Source organism: Tupaia chinensis, unplaced genomic scaffold, assembly GCF_000334495.1.
Source record: "Tupaia chinensis unplaced genomic scaffold, TupChi_1.0 Scaffold000095_1, whole genome shotgun sequence".
NCBI lineage: Eukaryota > Metazoa > Chordata > Mammalia > Scandentia > Tupaiidae > Tupaia > Tupaia belangeri.
This window is the reverse complement of record NW_006159557.1, coordinates 1821203-1841697: the sequence shown is the minus strand read 5'-3', so window position 1 is coordinate 1841697 and position 20495 is coordinate 1821203. Positions and strand designations below refer to the sequence as shown.

The 20495-nt window shown below is 40.6% G+C and overlaps 1 protein-coding gene across 1 annotated transcript in view; it reads right to left on the bottom strand.

Moving 5' to 3' along the window:
• Positions 1 to 20286, bottom strand: part of NYAP2 (neuronal tyrosine-phosphorylated phosphoinositide-3-kinase adaptor 2) — a 202544-nt gene extending 182258 nt beyond the window's left edge. Inside the window, exons 1-3 of the mRNA XM_027769884.1 lie at positions 20212 to 20286; positions 16896 to 17015; positions 11442 to 11814 (exon numbers count right to left, since the gene is read on the bottom strand). Coding sequence (XP_027625685.1) covers positions 11442 to 11814; positions 16896 to 17015; positions 20212 to 20286 — 568 coding nt within the window. The remainder of the gene's footprint in view (positions 1 to 11441; positions 11815 to 16895; positions 17016 to 20211) is intronic.
• Positions 20287 to 20495: the final 209 nt, after the last annotated feature.

Genomic DNA, 20495 nt, shown 5'->3' with positions numbered 1-20495 from the left:
AGATTAAATTTTTTTTTTTTTTTTTTTTTTTTTTTTTTTTGCTATAGGGCACTTGCGCTTGTCAGAAAGACAGAGAGAGAGACAGAGAGAGAAAGTGATAAATCACCCCCCAGGGGGGATGGCCACACTGCAATCCCTTCTCCTCCATTCTCCTCTCGGGATCTTGGGCATGTATGCACACGCACCTGGCGTGAGTTTAAGCCACTGGGTCCAGGACTCAAACTGCAGTCGACTACACAGAAGTCCAGCAACATAGACATTACGCTAACTGCTGGTCCGGAGATAAATCTTTATCCATCTTTTTGGCAGACAAAACAAAGACCATGGGAAAAGTCACAGTGAAGATTACGTTGAGTGATCTGCATTCTCCCCACTTAATTGGAGGACATGTGTTCTCATGTCTATGTACTAATTACTGGAAATTAGTGCAATTGTTGCAATTGAGAAGTTACATAATTTGAAAACATGTAGTCTCATTTGTCACCCAAATGCTACTGAATCGGCAGAAAGAGATTAGGAAGGTGCACAGCATAAGTCCTCACCACCAATCTCTACAATCCAGGGCTTCTGGAGAAATCCACAGATCAAAACACTGGGGGCATGTTTGGTGTTTCCAAGACACTGTGTGTGATCTGGCCCTCATACTTGGCACATTTCAGGGACCAATGACGATGCCGGGTCAAGCAAGCATACTGGGTCTATGAGCATCCTAAGAAAATCAACAACGAGGATCATAGAGATGGGAACCTGTGCCTATAACAATTTTAATATCCACACCTTTCAGTTTCAATATTTTACTTGCATTTTCATTTTCTAGAAAGTGTTTGGCTTTGCAACCACTGGACTAATGAATATATTTTTTCATGTCTTCTAGGCAAGGCTGAAGTCAGAAGAAAGGAGATATTTTTTCTACTTTCAGCCCCACAAAATAATCTAAGTACTTTGCAGTAGCTATGGCTTTTTTTTTTAATATGGAATAAAGGAAAGATAAAGGGAGAAATTGCAAGAGGAGTTAAACTGTGCCCTATTTAATAATTACCTAGACTGTCTTGTGATGTTTGCATTATTCTATAGAATTTTAATTTACCTCTTGCATAGCAAGTTAACTTTCCATAAATTGACTTAGGAAGTGTCTTAGCCTGCTATAGTGTTGTGAACAGAAATACTTGGGACTAGGTGATTTATTTATAAAGGGGGGGGCATTTGGCTTATGATTCTGCTGGCTGGAATGTCCAATAGCATGAGTCTGGCATGTGATTGACTGCTGGTCTAGGGTCACAACATGGAGAACAAAAGCAGGAAGGCCAGTGAGCACATGGGGGTGAAGAGAAAGAGCTGGACAGCCATCTTCCTTTTATAACAACTCTTTCCAGTAGGAACTAACTCCTTTTCACAAAAGCTAGAATTCAATCCCTCTCATGTAACAGTATTAATCTATCTATGAAGATGATGCCTCCAAGATCCAAACACCACCCACTAGCCCTCTCCTCTTAGAGGTCTCAGCATCCCTCAATGCCATTATACATGAAACCAAATGGGAAAGCCTGAACTTTAGAGGATAAACCATATCTAAAACATAGTATAAAATATTCAACAGAGAGTGGGATCGTTTCTAGGAACGTAATATATGCCTATTCTTCTTTGAATCTCTATTGTAGGCTGGTCCACAAGGTTCCTGCCTCTACAGTTTAATCCTTCTAAAATTTTCTTTGAGTTCAGACAGGACTATGATTATGATGGCTTTTTCATTAGCTTCATTAAGGTATGGCATAGAAAAGAAGGTGAAGGGACTTTCATTTGTAACAAAGGTTCCTGACCGGTTGATTCTGTGCCTAGTACAATAGGGTAGATCGCCAGTGTATTTAATGAATAAATAAATAGATACTAGTAAAGTTTCTCATTTTTTTTTAATCAAAAGGGAAGTTATCCTGGTTGTGTCCTGCTTCCAGGTGAGCTCTTAAAAAAAATCTCTTTCTCTGAAAGGAGAAATTCAACTTTTGGGAAACTTTCTTGCTCTTCCTAAAGTAGCAAGCTACTGTGTGTTCGCCAAGTGCAAGGAAATGAATCCTGCCAACAACCCCATGGACTTAAAAAAGGACCCCAAGCCTCCAATAGGGCTCCAACTTGGTTGCTAACCTAGATTACGGCCTTAGGAAGTGCTGAGGTGACACAGACTGATGGGAAGTGAGAAAGCATCCCTCATGTGGAATGGTCATGCAGCTATCTCCTCTCTATATCTTTAGCCTGTCAGGATTTGGGGAATGCACATATGCTTCTGGCATGTTTCTAAAGCTGCTGGGTCCTGGACTTAGAACATACAGTCCGTCATGTGGGACCCAACTATTTTCACCCCACCACTGGCTGGCCCAGTAAATGTTTTAAGCTACCAAATGTATAGAAATTCATTGCATAGCAATAAATCTTCCCCCCAAATGAATGCCCTGACCACAGTAGACACTCAAGAACTTCGGATGTCTTGGTCTGTTATAAAATTATCTGTGTCAACAACATGGTTTTTGAGTCTCCTTATAAGCCTAAGGCTGAGACAAATTAGACCCATGCCAGACTCCAAAGGAGGATGTTGGTTGAGACCGTTCAAGAGGCAGAATAGTTGTTTGGACTACCCATAACCTTACCTAGGACTGAGAGCAGGATGTACTGCATGAAGAACTGACTTGCAAACTGTTTCATTCATGAGCCTCGGGGCACATTAAGAGGAAGATCACACATGGTAGATGGAGAATTCCATCCCCATCTGAGCAGTGCCTGGTTTGACAGATGGATTGTACACCAGGAAGCCTTGCAGCTTCAGAATGTGCCAATCTGGGAAGAGAAATCCAGGAATGTGGGCCTTGGGAGATAACCCCCTACATCCCTGCCTCACAAAATAAACAAGAATTCATGCTGGAACCGTATCCAACACAAAATGATGAAGGTTTGGAGAGCTTGCATTTCATTTTTGTTTGTGTTTTCTTAGTATTGTGCTAAATGGGGCTTTGAGGGCTCCTTGAATCACCCTGTGAAGTACAAGCACCAGTGAGAACAGAGGCACTAAGCAGGCAGGTTACCATCATCTAGAAAGCCAGTCAAATGCCTCCGGAAAAGTCACCATTGAGCCCTTTGAAGGAACAAAAACAGTTGGTGGTTTTCCTTTGAGGAAGAGAGCCAAATAAATTTAGCACAGACTAAGCAGACACTATATCAAGAGAGAAGCAGAGAGACAACGTGAGAAATCACCCCCTGGGGAGATGGCCTCACCACAGCCCCTCCATCACTTCATATATTTGCAAGGTTTGGCCAAGGAAGTCTGAGAAGTGACTGTCACCATCTCAGTTACCCTCATCATCGGAGAACACAGCCCATTGCTGAGGGAGGAGGGAAGCACGGCTATTGAGCACCTGCTACTTGCCAGACACTAAGCTAGTGCTTGACTCACTCACTTTTTCTGCCTAATAATTTTGTTAGATGGATTAGTTTTCTGCTGCTGTCTAACAAGTTATCACAAATTTAGCAGCTTACAAATCAATATACTTTATTAGCTCTCACTTCTGTAGATCAGAAGTCAGGGCACAGCCCAAATCCAAAAGACCGTGTTCTCTGTTCAACGTCCCACAAACAAACCTAGGTGGCAGCCAGGCTGAATCCTTGCCCACAGGACCTGGAGGAAAATCTTTCCAGTTCATTTGTGTCATTGGCAGAATTAAGTCCCTGGGTTACGGATCAAGGTCCCTGCTTTCTTCCTGACTTTCAGCTACAGGCTGCTCTCGGGTCATAGCAGATGCCCTTATGACTTGCTATGCAACCCTCTTCATCTTCAAGCCAGCAAGTCTGTCAGTTCCAAGGATTATACAGAGAAAGTGTACTAGGAGTTGGGAACCTTGGTACCATCTTAGAATTCTGCCTACCACGCTTATTGCTGTTCCCATTTGACAGGTGAGGAAACTAGGACTGAGAGAGAGAGTGCTAAATGTTGGCAGCACTGATATGGAAATAAAAACTATTTGTCCCTAAAGCCTGCTGTCATACAGGGTCGTAAAAGGAATAGTCTCCAAATGGGGGGTAGGACATTATGTGTCAGAGATCCAAGTTAGTCATTGAGAAAGCAAAATCCAGTGTGTGGCTGGCCCAGACTGCGACTGACCAAGGTTCCCAAACCAGGATTTTGACCCAGGAAGCCTCTAAGTTCCCCAAAATAATTTCCACTCTTCTTTCTTCAACTGTTGCCAGGCTGTTTTTGAAGCTTTATATTGACAGAAAATCAGACTCAGGTGCCTTTACATTGTCAACACCAAACAGCTAAAGAGCAACAGTATATTTTTCTCCTTTTCTTTTTCTTTCTTTCTTTTCCTTTTTTTTTTTTTTTAGAGAGATTTTTGCTATAGGGCACGTTGACTTGCTGGACAGACAGAGATAGACAGAAAGTCAGAAATCCCTCCCCAAGGGGGTTGGCCATGTTGCAGTCCCTTCTCCCCATTCTTTCCTTGGGATTTTGGATACATATGTATAAGCACCCAGCATGAGTTTCAAGCCCCTTGGTCCAGGACTCGAACCATGATCAACCACGTGGGAGTTCAGTGCCTTAACCACTATCCCACCACTATCCCATCTGCTGGTCTTGCAAGTATTCTTGGTAGAAAAGACCATGTTACTGAAATGTGTTAAACTGTTCACTTATTAGCTAAACAACCAATTCCATGGTGGAAACTCACATGGTTGTCATGCTGAATTTTCCGTTTTTTTTTTTTTTTGTTTTTTTTTTAAATCATCCTTTTAAATCATGGCTTGCTTTATGGCCTAACTAGAGTAAACAGACTGGATTGGGAATTAGAAACAAAATTGATTGCAAGTAACCTAAGAGAACAATACTTCTGTTCTTCATTGACAGATCCCTAGTACCACAGGGTAGACTCTGAGTATTTGCTGTTTGAATGAAGACATTATTAAAAGGTCTAAATCACCTTTTTTGATAATTGGTTGTTTTAGAGAGATTTTTGATATAGGGAACATGCATTTGCTGGAGAGACAAGAGAGAAGCAGAGAGACAGAAAGTGAGAAGTCACTCCCTGGGGAGATGGCCTTGCCACAATCCCTGCTCCTCCATTCTCCTCTTGGGGTTTTGGACCTGCACACACAAGCACCTGGCATGAGTTTCAAGCTGCCAGGTCCAGGACTCGGACTGTGATCAGCTACGTGGGAGTCCAGTGACCCAACCAGTATGCCATCTGCTGGTCTAGAAAGCAAGCTGCCGAGTCTGGGACTCAAACCAGTGGGAGTCCAGCGCCTTAACCACCATACCACTTGCCAGCCCCCACCCACCTTTAAAAATACTTTTAAGAAGAGTTTTGGTTCTGTTTGTTTGTTTTAAATGACCTTATTAATGAGCTTTGTCTTCATTTGGTTCTGGCTCAACCACACATTCCAAATATTTATTTATTTATTTTTGGCAAGTATAATTCTCAATAGTCCAGCAGGCACTTCATTTATGGTTCAAAAGATATGACACGACTCAACATGTCAAAAAGCTAAAATCAGAAACCAAGAAAATGACTCCTCATTGTTTTTAAAGAGACAGTCATAAAATATTGTTAATTCAGTGTTGAAGAGAACTTCAAGAAAGGGTCCACTGCGGAAACCAGCAGTTGGTGTAATGGCTATGTCGCTGGACTCCCACGTAGTCGACCGTGGTTTGTGTCCCGGACCCGGTGGCTTGAAACTCACGCCGGGCGTGTGTGCGTGTGTGCCCAAGATCCCGAGAGGAGAATGGAGGAGAAGGGATTGCGGCGTGACCATCCCCCCGGGAGGTGATTTCTCGCTTTCTGTCTCTATGTCTCTCTCTGTCTGTCTGGTGAGCGCACGCGCCCTACAGTGAAAATCTCTCCAAAAAAAAAAAAAAAAAAGGGTCCACTACAAAGAGTCACTATAAATACTCGAAAGTGTCCAAGTACTTCCTTGAAGTTTAATAAAAACAAGTTTTCTTTCCTTATCCTAAATATTATATTAATTCCATAGTATTATGAAAAGATATGCCTGACAGATATTTATTAATGTCATAATATTATTAAAATATTATCACACCTAGGAAATATTTCTCTACTTATTCAGGTCATTGGGTAATTTTTTAACCATTTATTTATAATAGAAAAAAATTGCATTTGTACATATTTATGTACAACATGTTGTTTAAAATACATATACATTGTGAAATCACTAAATAATTTAAATAGCGCATGCACTACCACAGTCATGGAAGTGCAGATAGCTCTTTAATATACTGATCTTGTTTCCTTTAGTATTGGGATTGCTGAGTCATATGACAGCTCTATGTTTAGCTTTTTGAGGAAACTTACATACTTAAGATTTCTTTCTCTACTTTTGTGTGTGTGTGTGTGTGTGTGTGTGTGTGTATTGAGAGCATTTAAAATCTACTCTGTTAGCAGTTTTAAAGAATACAATACATTGTTATTAACTAAGGCCACAGGTCGTACAATAGATTTCTTGAGCTTTTTTTTTCTGTCTAACTGAAATTGTATGTCCTCCACCTGCTTCAATTCAGCCATTTGTATCCAACTTTCTACTTCCGTAAGTTCAACAGCTTTACCCTCCACAGATAAGCACGATCATGCAGCATTTGTCTTCCTGTGCCTGGCTTATTTCACTTAGCATAACGTCCTCCAGGTTTATCCGTGTTATTACAAATGATCAGATTCTTTCTTTTTTATGGCATTATGAATAGCATTCCTTTCTGTATGTACCACATTTTCCTCGTCCATTCATCTGTCAACGGTGCTTAGGGTGGTTGCCTGTCGTGGCTATTGTGAACAATGCTGCAATGAACATGTGAATGCAGGTCTCTGTTCAACACACAGACTTCATTTCCTTTGGCTCTATCACCGGTTTTGCGATTGCTGGATCATATGATACTTCTATTTTTAGTTTTTTACGGAACCTCCATACTGTTTTCCATATGGCCATACTAATTTACACTCCCACCAACAATGTTCATGGTTCCTTTTTCTTCACATCCTCTCTGGCATTTATCTGTTGTTGTTTTTTTTTATAGTAATCACGTATAAAATTTTAAAATCTCTAACATGGAGAGTTTTTTCTTCTTCTATTTGTTTGTAATATGTGTGCTGCACCAAATCAAAATTTCATGTTATTCCAGCCTATTAATAGGTGTTTAGTACACATTTAAAATAGTACTGATTTCTATTAGTACAGCAATACGTATTCGCCATGCACCATCATCAGCGTTAACCCACCACTCTGTCATAAGGCTGTGATGGAAACAGGGCTTGATCAATTTTTCAGTTCTTTCTAATCATTTTAAAGAAGAAGAAGAGGAAGAGGAAGAGGAAGAAGGAGGAGGAGGAGGAAAAAAGTCTCACTGGAATGCTTGTCTCTAGGCAGCATCTGCCTGTTGCCAGTCTCTGTTGTGCACAGCACACAACGTCTCTGACAGGGGCATAGCTGGGGAAGGGGCTATGTGTCTACCTGAAGAACAGGATGACTGATTCAGGTTGCCCAGTCCTCGCTTTCACTGAGTCATACATGAGACAGCTTGTAGGGCCTCTCCTGTTTTCTAGTTAACTTCCTTTATTTCATCTAATATTTTCTCAAAATAAGCCACATCAAGACAATAGGAAAGGTTAATTAAAATATTTATAGCATACCAACTGGCAGTTTATGCTCTTTACTGTGTGATTTTTTAAAAAGGTGCTACTATTGTAGAAGATTCTAAAATAGAGTAGTAAATATATATTTTAATGTGACACAGTTATAATTTTTTAGCACTAAATTATACTTTTTTGTTATGTGATTTGTGTGGGTGTGTATTCAAGTTTTTTTTGGTTTTTGTTTTTGTCTTTCTCTGTGAAAAGCCATCTTGCTATAAGTCCAGTTCTTTTTGCTTTTATCCACAGGGAAGTCATAATCCCCCACTTAAATGGAAGCTGGTTGCCATGGAAATCACTCTAATGCCACTGAATCAATAGTTTGATTTTGCTGACATTAAATGTAAAAAGAAAAGATAGACTAAGATTTATAAAAGTGAAATTTTATCTTCATTATAATGTTGATAGGAAAATTGTAAAGAAAACATGTTGTGTAATGAACTCCAGTTAACTGGTGATTATAAAGAACTGAGGATACTTAACAGAAAAATGCACATACTTATATAATCTGTCTAATAAATAAATACTTTAGAGTATCATTGAGTCATAAATAATAATCTCGAGCATATACATACGCATACATGCATCTAGACTCAAGATTCTTTCCCTTCTCGGAATGAAGCTCTGGATCCATCCTGTTATTGTTAAGGTCATAGTTTGATAAACGAGATCTGAGTGTATTCAGTGTTGCAATTGTGTTTTTATTAAGTATTCTGAAGAGAAAGGAAAATTTACATGGTGAATCACTTTTTCATAGAAGTCTGTCACTGCTGTCCAGGACCTACTCACCCAGTTAAGTCCACTTAACACCCGCTGGGTCCCACTTCAACTGAATGCTTCTAGAGCTATTTTGAAAGATCCCTTTTTAAGGGAAAAGTTAGACTTGGACCTAGTGTTTAATGATCACTTAGCAAGTTAATTTCAAGTCTAACTTCAATCCTTGCTGCTGTAATTCAATCACTTTCTCCTTATCTGCCTTCAGAAGAGAGAAGGATGACAGAGTTTATGCCTTCAATTGACACTACCTGCTGGGAACCCTAGAGTCTTAGATGCTGAAGGTACCTGAGAGAATTAAGAGCCTCTCCTCCTCAGACAATAGCCATTGAAGTGTTCCAACTGAATAGTAATCTGTTCTATTTTTAAGACATTTAAATTGCCACTTAAATTTTTCTTCTGTGGACAGGAATCATGATTTTTTTCCATAGTTTCACTCCAAGTACTGTCGCTCTCCCTCCCCTGAGGGGTGCTCTTCTGGGAGTGCACTTCACACCTTTCCAGGAATGTTTCTGGCAGCTTGAGCTACTTGATAACATATTTCTTACAGGTTGTTTTCCTGGCCTGACTCATTTTTCCTCTCCTTTTAGGCATTTTTTCCCCTTCCCTTTATTCTTAAATCATTCCATATTGCATTCAGGCTCTTATCATTCAGAGATCACTGTCTTAAATCAGTAATCGACCTATGTGAACAATTAAATACTATCAATTATTGTAGTTTTCTGGAATAGAAGTAAGACAGAGTGACTTTTGGACACAAAATTGTGAGAGAGAGAGGGAGAGTGAGAACCGTAAGGCATTGGGTATGACATAAGAGGAAACCTGAGGACATTTATAAGGCAAGTATCTGGATTATTTAGTGCATTGATTAGTATACTAAATACCTGTTTGTTTCTAAAAACCTCAAAATGTTTCAAGTTGAAGGGAACTCTGATAACCCTGAATCATGGGGAAAAAAATGAAATGTCTAATACATTCTAAGAAAGCAGAGGAAACATAGAGTTACACAAATAGAGCTACACACACACACACACACACACACACACACACACACAAAGTCACTGTAGACTCATCTGATAGGTACAATTTGAATAGGCTTGAAAAAATTAGAACCAATCTAGGACACACACACACACACACACACACACACACACACACAAAGTCACTGTAGACTCATTGATTGTAGCTGAAAAAATTAGAACCAATCTAGGAATTCCTCAACAAGATCATGATTAAAGAAAGTATTATCATGTATCTTTCTCTCCATAAAAATGGTGTTTCTTGACAAATTAAATACCATGGGAAAGGGTCACAATAGAATAAGCAAAACTACAAAGCAAAACTCAATACACTAAGATTTCTATTTTACAAATAGACACACACATACATGTTTTGCATACGTGCACTCTCACACATGTACACATATTTGTAATGTATTATTGTTTATAATATCATAGGAGAAACTAAGAGTAACAGGTTTTCCTTTATAGAATTGATATATTAATTCCATACACAGGTATTTGTTGGTATTATTCAATAAGCTCTGAACTTATTATTTTGTTGGGTAAAGGCACTTGGGCTCCAATAAAGGAGAGACAAGGGTGATGGAGGAGACAGCATATTCTTCATGGGAACCTCATCTCATGGGCCACATTTGAACATCTATAGGAAGATTAGGCCAGTAGATGAGGGAGGTTTTATGAGGGGCTGGAGAGACCAGATGACAAAAAATACGCCCTGTTGAGAATAAGACCATGTGACTCCCACTGTCTTCTGCAACCATTGTGGAACTTGGCACCCCAAGCGCTCAGGGAAGCTTGAAGCGTAGTGGATAGAATACTACATATGGAATCTGGTAGAACCCTGCTCTCAAGCTAGCTGCCAGCAGTATCGAGACCCTTGAGGTGTTTTCCACATCTGATAGGTACAATTTGAATAGGCTTGTGCAATGGATGAATGTTGGTGTGCCTCCAGAATGAGTATGATAAAACCTCAGTTCCAGGGGTATCAGCGTGAAGCCATTGGGAGGTAATCAACGTATGAGGTGGAGACCCTACGAATGAGAGTGGTGTTCTTCAGAAGAAAAGGTCGCATGAGGTCAGAGAGAAGTCAGTAGCATGCCATGTAGAAGCAGGTCCTCATAACAAAACCTACCATGCTGACTTCCCAATCCAGACTTTCAGGCTTCAGAACTCCAAGAAATAAATTGCTCTTGTTGATAAGCCACTTAGCATATGCTACTGTGTTACAGCTGCTCTGACTCACTAAGATAGCTTGTAGCAAAGCACACTTAAGACTGCTCTCCCACCAGCAGGCTCTCAAGAAAATTAGGAAAGCTGAGACCTTATTTACTCAAGAAAGGATTGAAGAGGGGGTCAGATTTGGTGTTGACATGACCTAATTTACATCCATAGGTCAGCAAGGAGAATGAGATATTTGTGATTTGTATATTTAATAGCGGAGGAAAACATATAGGTAACAGTAGAAATTAGGATTATAAAGTGGAGGCTGAAATATGTAATATACATGCACACATGTACATACCTACTCACCAGGAAGAATCACACCAACATGTCAAGAACGATGATTTTTAAAGGATAAAGTTACAAAATTCTTATTTCTATTTCCCTGCATTAAAATGGTCCCATCGGGATCAAATAATACTTCTTTTAATTATAAAAATGGTATTCATAAGAATGAGAAATGATAAATTTTGACTTAGAGACAAAATAGTTTTTGAATGATTGGGAGCTTTAAGTGGATAAGAAAACTCACATGTCGCTTTCCCTCTCCGGTAATACACATTAAATACATGCCTCCGGGTGTCATCTAGCAACACAGCGATAAATGCCTTCCCCTTGGGTCTTCTCTGGGACTTCGCAGTGATGGAGGAAGGATCAGAGACCCAGTGGGGAAGGCGGATGCTCCTTAGCATGCCGACGGAAGGTGTGGGCTGAAAGATTTCTACGCGCGTGGCGCCGGTTGGGTGTTTACCTTCAGTCCTCTCGGGGGCCTTCCCGCTCTTGCCAGCTGCTGTACTGTTGACGGTCTCTGACGAGGTGCTCAGCTTGGTGCTCGGGTCCCGCTTGGGCTTGGGTGGTGGCTGTCTCCGGGAGCTACAGCTGCTGTCGTCATCTGCGCCTCCTACAGAGTGCAGGGACTGGGATCGCACGGAAAAGCCACTGGAGCACGGGTGGGGAAGTCTGTCCTGAGGAGCAGGCATCGTCATGAATCCCATGCGGAAATGTTTGCCCACGTAACTCCCCTCGTGGCCTCGCCCTACTTCTCCACCTATGCTGTAAAAGAAAGCAGACCAAAACCCATGAAGAGGAGATGAGCCAGGGTGAGCAGGACCACAGATACGAGCCTATTTAAACACAATAGGTGAAATTCCACATTTTCACTTTAGACTGGTGAGGACAGATCCTTTGGCAAAAGACTGCTTTAGAAGGAAGCAGTTTCAAGTAGCATCAAAACATTCTATAGTATGTTCATTCTACTCACTGAGGTTTATGCCTAAAGTCAGACATGGGTTCATGTGTATGTATGTATCAGCTGTGCTTGCTATTGCAAATATTTAGACAAATTAAGTTCATTAGCAAATCAATTAAAGAGGGGAAGAAGGCATAGAAAGCAACCATGGATACCAGAGGCAATGTGGGAGGAGGGTTGGACAGGGAAGAGGGTGAGGGATAGGGAATCAAGGATGGAAAAAAAAAAAAAAAGCAAAATATACAAGACATAAGAAATGGAAAATTATTTGTTGATAACATGTATGTTGAGGTGCTTGATTGAGCCAACAGACAGTGTATTTTGGATGGAAAATTCATTTTGTATACTGTAAGGATGTATAGTGAATTAATGTAAAAAAAAAGAAAAAATAAAAATTCTATACTATTGGTTAAATTATGAAAATAAAGTAAAGGTGATTTGAGTATAATCAGAAATCTTTATTATTATTATTATTATTGTAGAGAGATTTTTGCTATAAGGTGTGTGCAGTCGCAGGAAAGAGAGAGAAAGAGAGACAGAGACAGAAAGTGAGAAATCACCCCCCAGGGGGATGGCTACGGGCAATCCCTTTTCCCTCATTCTCCTCTCCGGATCTTGGGCATGACAGACATGCTCCTGGCCTGAGTTTAAGCTGCCAAGCCCAGGACTCAAACCGCGGTGGACTACATGGGAGTCCAGCGATGCAACCATTAGCCTTCTGCTGGTCCCGATAATCAGCTTGTAGTTCAAATATAGGAAGCCATAAAAATCATAGGAAATGACTTTTGGACTACTCTGTGCTGGTAAGTAGTGGTGACTATGAAAAATAAATAAATAAAAATAAAAATAAATGTCCATGTGAACTTGTAAAAGGGAAATTTTTCTAGAGTTTTTCTATTTCCTTTATAAAGTTCAATAATTAAAAGAAAAAAGTAAAAAAAGAACCATCGTTACAATGTAGGGAGGGGTCTTGAAAAGTTGCTTAAAGATGTACATCATGAAGGAACTATGCATGGATTTCGAATAGTGTTTTGCTCTAAAATAAACTTATGCATTAACTCCATTTTCCCATGAACTTTTTGAAGCCTTCTCATGTTTGACTGTTTTCTTAGGCCTGTATAAATGGTTAAAAGTAATTTTGAAAAGTATGAACGTTAAATGCATGTGACGTCTACCTTCCAATGAGTTTATATAAGACTTTTTTTTTCATTTATTTTTATCTGGCTCTGCCTTCAACTCATGATGGAATTCCAGATAAAGTTTTGCAATTCTTTGTTATGTATCATTCATATTATTATAATACTTACTATAATTTTGCATTTCAATAGAAACACTAATAGCAAAAAGAGATCTCCCCTTGCCCCTCCTTTAACTGGGTTCTTAAGACCTTTACATGTTAATTGTGGATAAAGCCAGAAAATATGCAATAAGTACAGTGGACTGATCCTGGCATTTCATTCCAATGATAGCTTGCCACTCAGTATATATATTTTGCTAGAGAATGCATGCACTTGCCGGAGAGTTACAGAGATGAAGAGAAAGGGAGAGGAGAAAGCACTCCCCCGGGGAATGAGCACACTACAATCTCTTCTCCTCCATCTCTTCCTCCTTTCAGTATTCTGGGCCCACATACACACACTCCAAGAGTGTTTCTTGGGCTGCTGGGTCCAGAACTCAAGTGGCACAGTCAGCCATGTGGGACCCAGCTCTTCAACACAGGCCGTGGAGCCAGCTCAATCAAAAATATTTTTATATGTGTGTGTTTTTTTCCTGCATCGTTTCACGCGATATGCAAACACAGAGTGTGCCATCTCTGCATGAAGGTGAGCAGAAGCCCACCGCACTAACGAGGGCAAAGGGTATGCAGAATCACGAAAGGCAGTCCTCACGTCCTAGTGGTTAGCCATCCTAAATCTGTGAGGTGTTCACGGAATTTTCTTTTCTTTCCTTTCCTTTCTTTCCTTTTTTCTTTTGTTTTCTTTTTGTTGTTTTTAAGACAAAGTTGAAGCATACTTGATCAGAGCAATTTGTGAAAACTCATTAAGAATTTGAGGAGGAATAGGCAGGGTGGGGGTGATCTCCTGTTTGTGATCATTGCAGCCTTGATCTTTCCCATCAAAAAGGGAAGAGATTCTCAAAAACTCATTTTTCCACCAACTATTTTACATCCTGTGTCTCTTTCCTTATTTCTGTAGTTATATCACTGAACAAAAGGTGCTTGGGAATTTATTTATAGTAGTCTTACTCCCAGTAACACAGCCTCTGTGAGAGATGTATGTGTGTGTTAATGTACATAGGCATTTATGAGAGAGTTATGAGAAATAATGGAATCAGCCATTTCTGTTATGTTTGACCCAAAGACAGCCTATACTTTTCCTCAGTCAGCTAATGAGCTCTGCTGCTTTATTTCAGAATTACCTTCTTTTTTTTCTAAAGAATTATTTTATTTTAACTTTATTTATTATTATTATCATTATTATTTTCCAGTTTGATCAGAGAGACAGAGAGGGAGAGAGAGGAAATGGGAAATCAAGCCACCAGGTCCAAGACTTGAACCATGGTCGGCCATGTGGGAGTCCAGCGCCTTTAACCCCCATGCCACTTGCCGGCCCCATATTTCAGAATTACCTTCTGATTAGCATGAAACAACTTCATCTAACCTTACCTGCTTTTGTTCATATATATATATTTATATATATATATATTACACACGCACACACATATATCTACGATTACACACGCACACAAATACTTCTAAGAGAAATGTAACGTGTGCCAAAACAATACCAGGTACAGTTGCAAGTTTAGCTTGAACTGGCAGTAAATGCAGGGTGGGGATGGGGCTAAGATGCACAGGCCAAGGGTAATTAGTAAAGGAGTTGGAACACCTAGTTTTGAGAGATCAGGAGATGACTAGTTTAAAGCAGGTGAAAGACAATGGAATGTAGCACACAACTAGCTCCTGCATTTGCTATAGGAGCCTGCTGATATTTTTTAAATATGCAGATTTCTGGACCACATAATAAGGGCAACTACTTAATCATCTTTGTTGAATCAGAATCTCTCTAGATATAACTAACGAGTTTGTGTTTTAAAAATTATACTCAGATGTTTCCATCGTGGCCAATTCAGAATCCCTCTCAGAAACATTAAGAACAATGGCTCAGCTCATTAATGAGCATGTATTGGTTCTATTGTACAAGTCAGAAAGGCAAAAGCAGGAAAAACATCACAGACAGGAAAATGTGCAATGAGGGGGCAAACAATGTTGCAGTGATAAATGTGGTGCTCTGAGCAGCTGATCCATGGGGAGAGTTTCAGGTTTGTGTCCCAAGGCCTTCTTGAGCGCACTGGGCACGTGTATGCCCATGATCCAGGCTGGCTGAGTGTGGGATGGATAGCAGCATCCGGACTCTGTGTGGGGTGCCTGCCTCTCTTTCTTTCTCTGTCTCTCGACTAATGGAAGAGAGAAATAACTTTTTTTAAATTGTACAGTATATTGGTCAGCTCAGCTCTTGTTCGGTTATGCTGAAGTGACAATCTCTAACAGCTAGTGTTCTCTAACAACATGCTTGATTTAACTGGGTTGACTGTCTATCACTATGACCTTGCCCCACCTGCCTCCTTCATTCTAGGATCTAGTGTAGCCCCTATTGGAACATTTTGTTCTCCTGACAGAGAGACAAAAGCACTTACTGAACCATGTGATTTTTCTTAAGGCTTCTGCTCAGTCGTGGTATATAATCTTTCATTCACATTCCTTTGACTAAAAACAGTCTTGTGTCCAAGCTTGAAGCTATGGTTTGAATATGTCCCCCAGACTTCATGTTTGGAAATCCGGAAAGCCATTGTAATGATGTTGAGATGGTGGAGACTTGATACTATTATTGTCTTGAAGGGTGGGCCTTTGGGAAGCCACTAGGCAGCAGCGTGGAATCCCACAGTCGGACACTCACGGGTTTATAATAAGACATACCGCAGACATAAAAGTGCTGCTTTTTCTCCATCTTGCCATGTCATGTCTTCTGCAGTGTTATTCACCACTAAGGAGGCCCTCACTAAATGGCCCCTTAAATTTAGCTCTCCTGAAATGTGAGGTAAATAAACCTCTATTCTATATAAATTACCAAGACTCAGAAATTAATGTTATTATTTTTAAAATTTTTTGAGAGGTCTTTGCTATAGGGCATGTGCACTCACCAGAAAGACAGAGAGAGAGAGAGAAAGCAAGAAATCACCCTTCAGAGGGAATGACCACACCACAATCCCTTCTCCTCCCTTCTCTTCTTGGGATCTTGGGCACGCACACACATGTGCCGGGCGTGAGTTTAAGCCACTGAGTCTGGGACTTGAACTACGGTCGACTGCATAGGAGTCCAGTGACATAACCATTACACCAACTGCTGGTCCCAGAAATTAGTGTTATTAACAACATGGACTAGAGCTTTTCTCATCAATGACTTGGGGCTATAGACTCCTCCAGTAGGAAAGTACTGCAAATTATATGACAATACACGGTTATGCACATTCTTCTTATAGGTAAGAGACAAAATACCTGCTGTGATAGCTGTGAGGGTATGTGACTGATAGAACTTGCCATGGGAAATGAAGTTAGCCGAATAGCAAGCAACATCCCTGTGGGTATTGTGTTCCAATTGCTATAACTCTGGGCTGCATAAGGTTAAAGCTCTTGGTTCCTAAAAGGTACACCCTCTTTCTAGAAGACACAGTAGGTATCTCATTGACTGTTTCTTGGACAATTTAATCTCTCTTTTCACATAGACAGCAGGTAAGAAGAAGTATCACCATTGTGGAAGAGACCACTGACCCTAATCAACAGGACTACTTTTATGCATAGGTTGGAGAGAAATGTGTGTGGAATGAACCCTTTTCTTTCTTTCTTTCTTTTTTTCAGGTGGAGTCAAATGAGAGCCATGGAAGAGCTGTTCCCCAAACCTGCAGGTGAAAGACAACAGCTGAAGCTAAGCAGTACACGGAGGCAGCCATGGAGGTGTGTGACTCAGATTCCCCTAAACAAATCTCAAACACTTCTAATTCCATCTTGGTGTGGGCTTTCTGAGGACACCGAATAGAAATACTTGGGAACAACCATACAACCTGTGTCATTGAGAAACTAAAGAAGCAGAGGAGAGAAAGTTTCCCAAAACAAATGTGAGACCCCAGAAATAAGAACTGCCTATGAAAATAGGTCATCCTCCTGCTTCAAATTGAGCATTTAAACAGTGCTTGGGAAGGAAGGAACCAGTTCCACTGTAGGAATCCTTGGCTTGAAGTGAAAGATACGTGGGTTGAGGAAGGCAGTCTTTTTGCAGTAAGACTCCAACACTCAAGATAGATTAAGCCTGACACATCTTATGATATAAAAATAAAAACAAGTTTCATAATACTGAATTTAAACAAGTATGCTTTTTCTCACACAAAGTCGGCAATGTTGGAAGATTCAGATGTCTGTGGCTTAGTTTTTCTATGATAAAACAAGAAAAATAAAGCATTGATTAGGGCTGGCTCCTTGGCCTTGTGGTTAAGGTGGGCAGTTAACATATAGTCTAGTGTGTAGTTCAAATTTCAGTTCCAATGACTTGAAAAACACAGTCCCGCTTGTGTGTGCACGTGTGCCCCAATCCCAACATGATGAAGAAATGAAGGAGATGGGACTGTGGTGGGACCACGCCCTACTGGGAAGTGCTTTCTCCTTCTTGTCTCTCAGCTTCTCTGTCTCTCTCTCCGGTGAGCATGAGCACCCTCTGGCAGTTTAAAAAATTATTATTTAAATAAAGGGGGATTATTTTTCCAGAAACAAGGGATAAATTATCTGTAACTATCTCTTCCAAAGAAGTCGCTGACTAATAGACAGACCCAGATTTGTGTGCACTGAAATCCTTGTGTCGTAGACGCTTTCCTGAGATCCATCATGAGTTATGATATGAGAGCCTTTCTTTCTCTTCAAGCTAACTTAAATAGAGGACGGTCTCCTTATATACACTAGTTTTGAAACACAAAGGAGGGTTTGGCCAGCATCTTGAACAGCATGGTCAGAATGTGGGATCCACACCATGGAGCAGTTCCTGTTTTCATTCTGGAATAATGTGAATAGTTGTACCAGATCTAGAGCTGTTTAACGTGAGCTCCTGGATCCGAGGTCGTTTCCTTATCTGTTAAAGCTGAGAGGCCTTCAACAGTTTTGTGCAAAAGGGAATTAAGGTACAAGCTTATTTTGGTGTCAAAAAAAAGAAATCCATTGTTTTTTATATATAATACATATTTTCTATGAACTTTTTGAAGACCTCTTTTTTTTTTTTTTGCATAAGGCGTGTGTGCTCGCCAGACAGACAGAGAGACAGAAAGTGAGAAATCACCCCCCCAGGGGGGATGGCCACGCCGCAATCCCTTCTCCTCCATTCTCCTCTCGGGATCTTGGGCACGCATGTACACACGCCTGGTGTGAGCTTTAAGCCACTGGGTCTGGGACGCGAACCACGGTCGACTACGTGGGAGTCCAGCAACATAACCATTTCGCTAACTGCTGGTCCCCAAGACCTCTTAAAAGACAGCTTCCTGGCCCCCTCAAGTTGTCAGGTTTGCTTGAGACGTTGCATTGAAGCACTTAGTACAGTATTTGCTTCATCATATGCCGTGGATGATTTTAGTGTTACAATTCCTACTTCTAAGCCCTGCCCTACTAAATTTTGTATATAGGATCATAATTTGCATTGTAAAACCATGTCTGTAATGCATAGCATATGGTACCATGTAACCTTAAAAATAAATCTCATGCAAAACTAAAACAAAATTCTCTACTGCACTCCAAGTATCAAGATAAGCTAAGCACATAGCCGCCATGTTCTTAACTTTCTTAAATACTTACTTCAGTTTTTGAAAGCATTTGCTGTCAGGACTGATAAAGAAAAGGGCAAAACAAGAACTTCAAATCTGCTCTGACAATGCCAATCAACTGGGATTGTTACTTGTCTTGTTGTCTTTTGGAAAATCCATCAACATTAGTGTTGTGTTCTTCTGAGACTTGCTTCCTTTCAGAGCAGAAAACACAACCCCGGGGGAGGGTGAGCTACTGAGGTGAGATGTCATCTTTGAAAGTGACAGGGGTGTTGCTTCTGTGTGTAATTTCGAAGCAAACATGCCAATATTGTGGTCTTCTTTGGAAACCAGTTGGAAACAACAGTACCTCACTCCATGTATTCGTAAGAATATGTGTGTGTATGTATTTATAGGCTCTGTAGGGAACATCTAAAAAGCTGAGATATAAACCGACAGATTATCTAGGACTTTGCTTAAATATTTGCTTTCTGAAGTGATTTTATGACACTGAGCTCAAAAATCTCATCGCTGACACTGAGTTGTAATCCACTCTCTTTCTAGCTTTGCAAACTTATGAACCACCTGGGATATTCTTTTCTATTGATTTCTCAAGATATGTGTACCTAGCATTAGGGAAAGGGGACATTCAACTTCAAAGTAAATGGAGGAACATCTGAAAGGGAAGTGGAGGTTGTACAGGAGAGGAGAACATTTGCTTGTGGGCAAGTTTATGGCTGTCAACAATTGGGATTTTTCATGTTAGGCATTTTCCTGTGAGTGAGTAGGAGGAAAAAAATATCAGTATTTAGATTTTCATCACTAAAAGTATGACTTGGAAAGTTTACATTTGTTACTATCTTCCTCTTTCCTTTTCTTCAGGTAAATAAGGAGAAATTTCAATTGTCTGCCATCCCCCCTCTAGCGCATTCTAAGGGAGCAGCGAACCCCGCTCTGGAATGTTGACTTCTTTCAGTTATTTCCAGCTAAACTGGTCTTTGCTCATGAAAACTGACCACAGAAAGAGCCAAGAGACTAATGTGCCCCACCTCTCCCAACTTTGAAAGTAATATTGTTTCAACCCCAAACACTTTTTTTGGTTGTTTAAGTTTTTACCATAGGTAACATGTGCTAACCAGAGAGAGGCAGAAAGAAGGAAAATGAGAAATCACTCCCCGGGGGGATGGCCACACTGCAATCCCTTTACCTCCTTTCTCCTCTCAGGATTTTGGACACATATGCCTAGATGCCCTGTGTGATTTTCAACCTGTCATGTCTGGGACTCCAACTATGGTCGGATATGTGGGAGTCCAGTGCCTTAACGCCACCTGCTGGCCCCACAAAGTTGGTTTTAAAGCAGAAAGCCATAATTTATAACATCACTTTGCTTTGGGGGAGATGGAAGTTTTCATTCAACTCATCACGTTCACCCACTCACTGTAACCCACTGGATCTTGGTGGGTACAAGTTCCTGGTCATATTTGTTCACTGTAAGCCTCGTGAGAGTGGACATCTTGTCTCCTTGCTCACTACCATAGCCACTGGTTTTACAGTAGCATATGTGCTGTGTGGCTCAGTTGAAGAGTCTCATGGCCATTCATCATTTCTTCTTCACAAAGGGTCTGTTCTCCCTTCTCCTGGCAATGGACATTCTTGTAGCGCGTTCAACCTTCTTCCTTCTGCTGCTCTGGTTCAGCCACACAGACCCTGGATCTCCCTGGC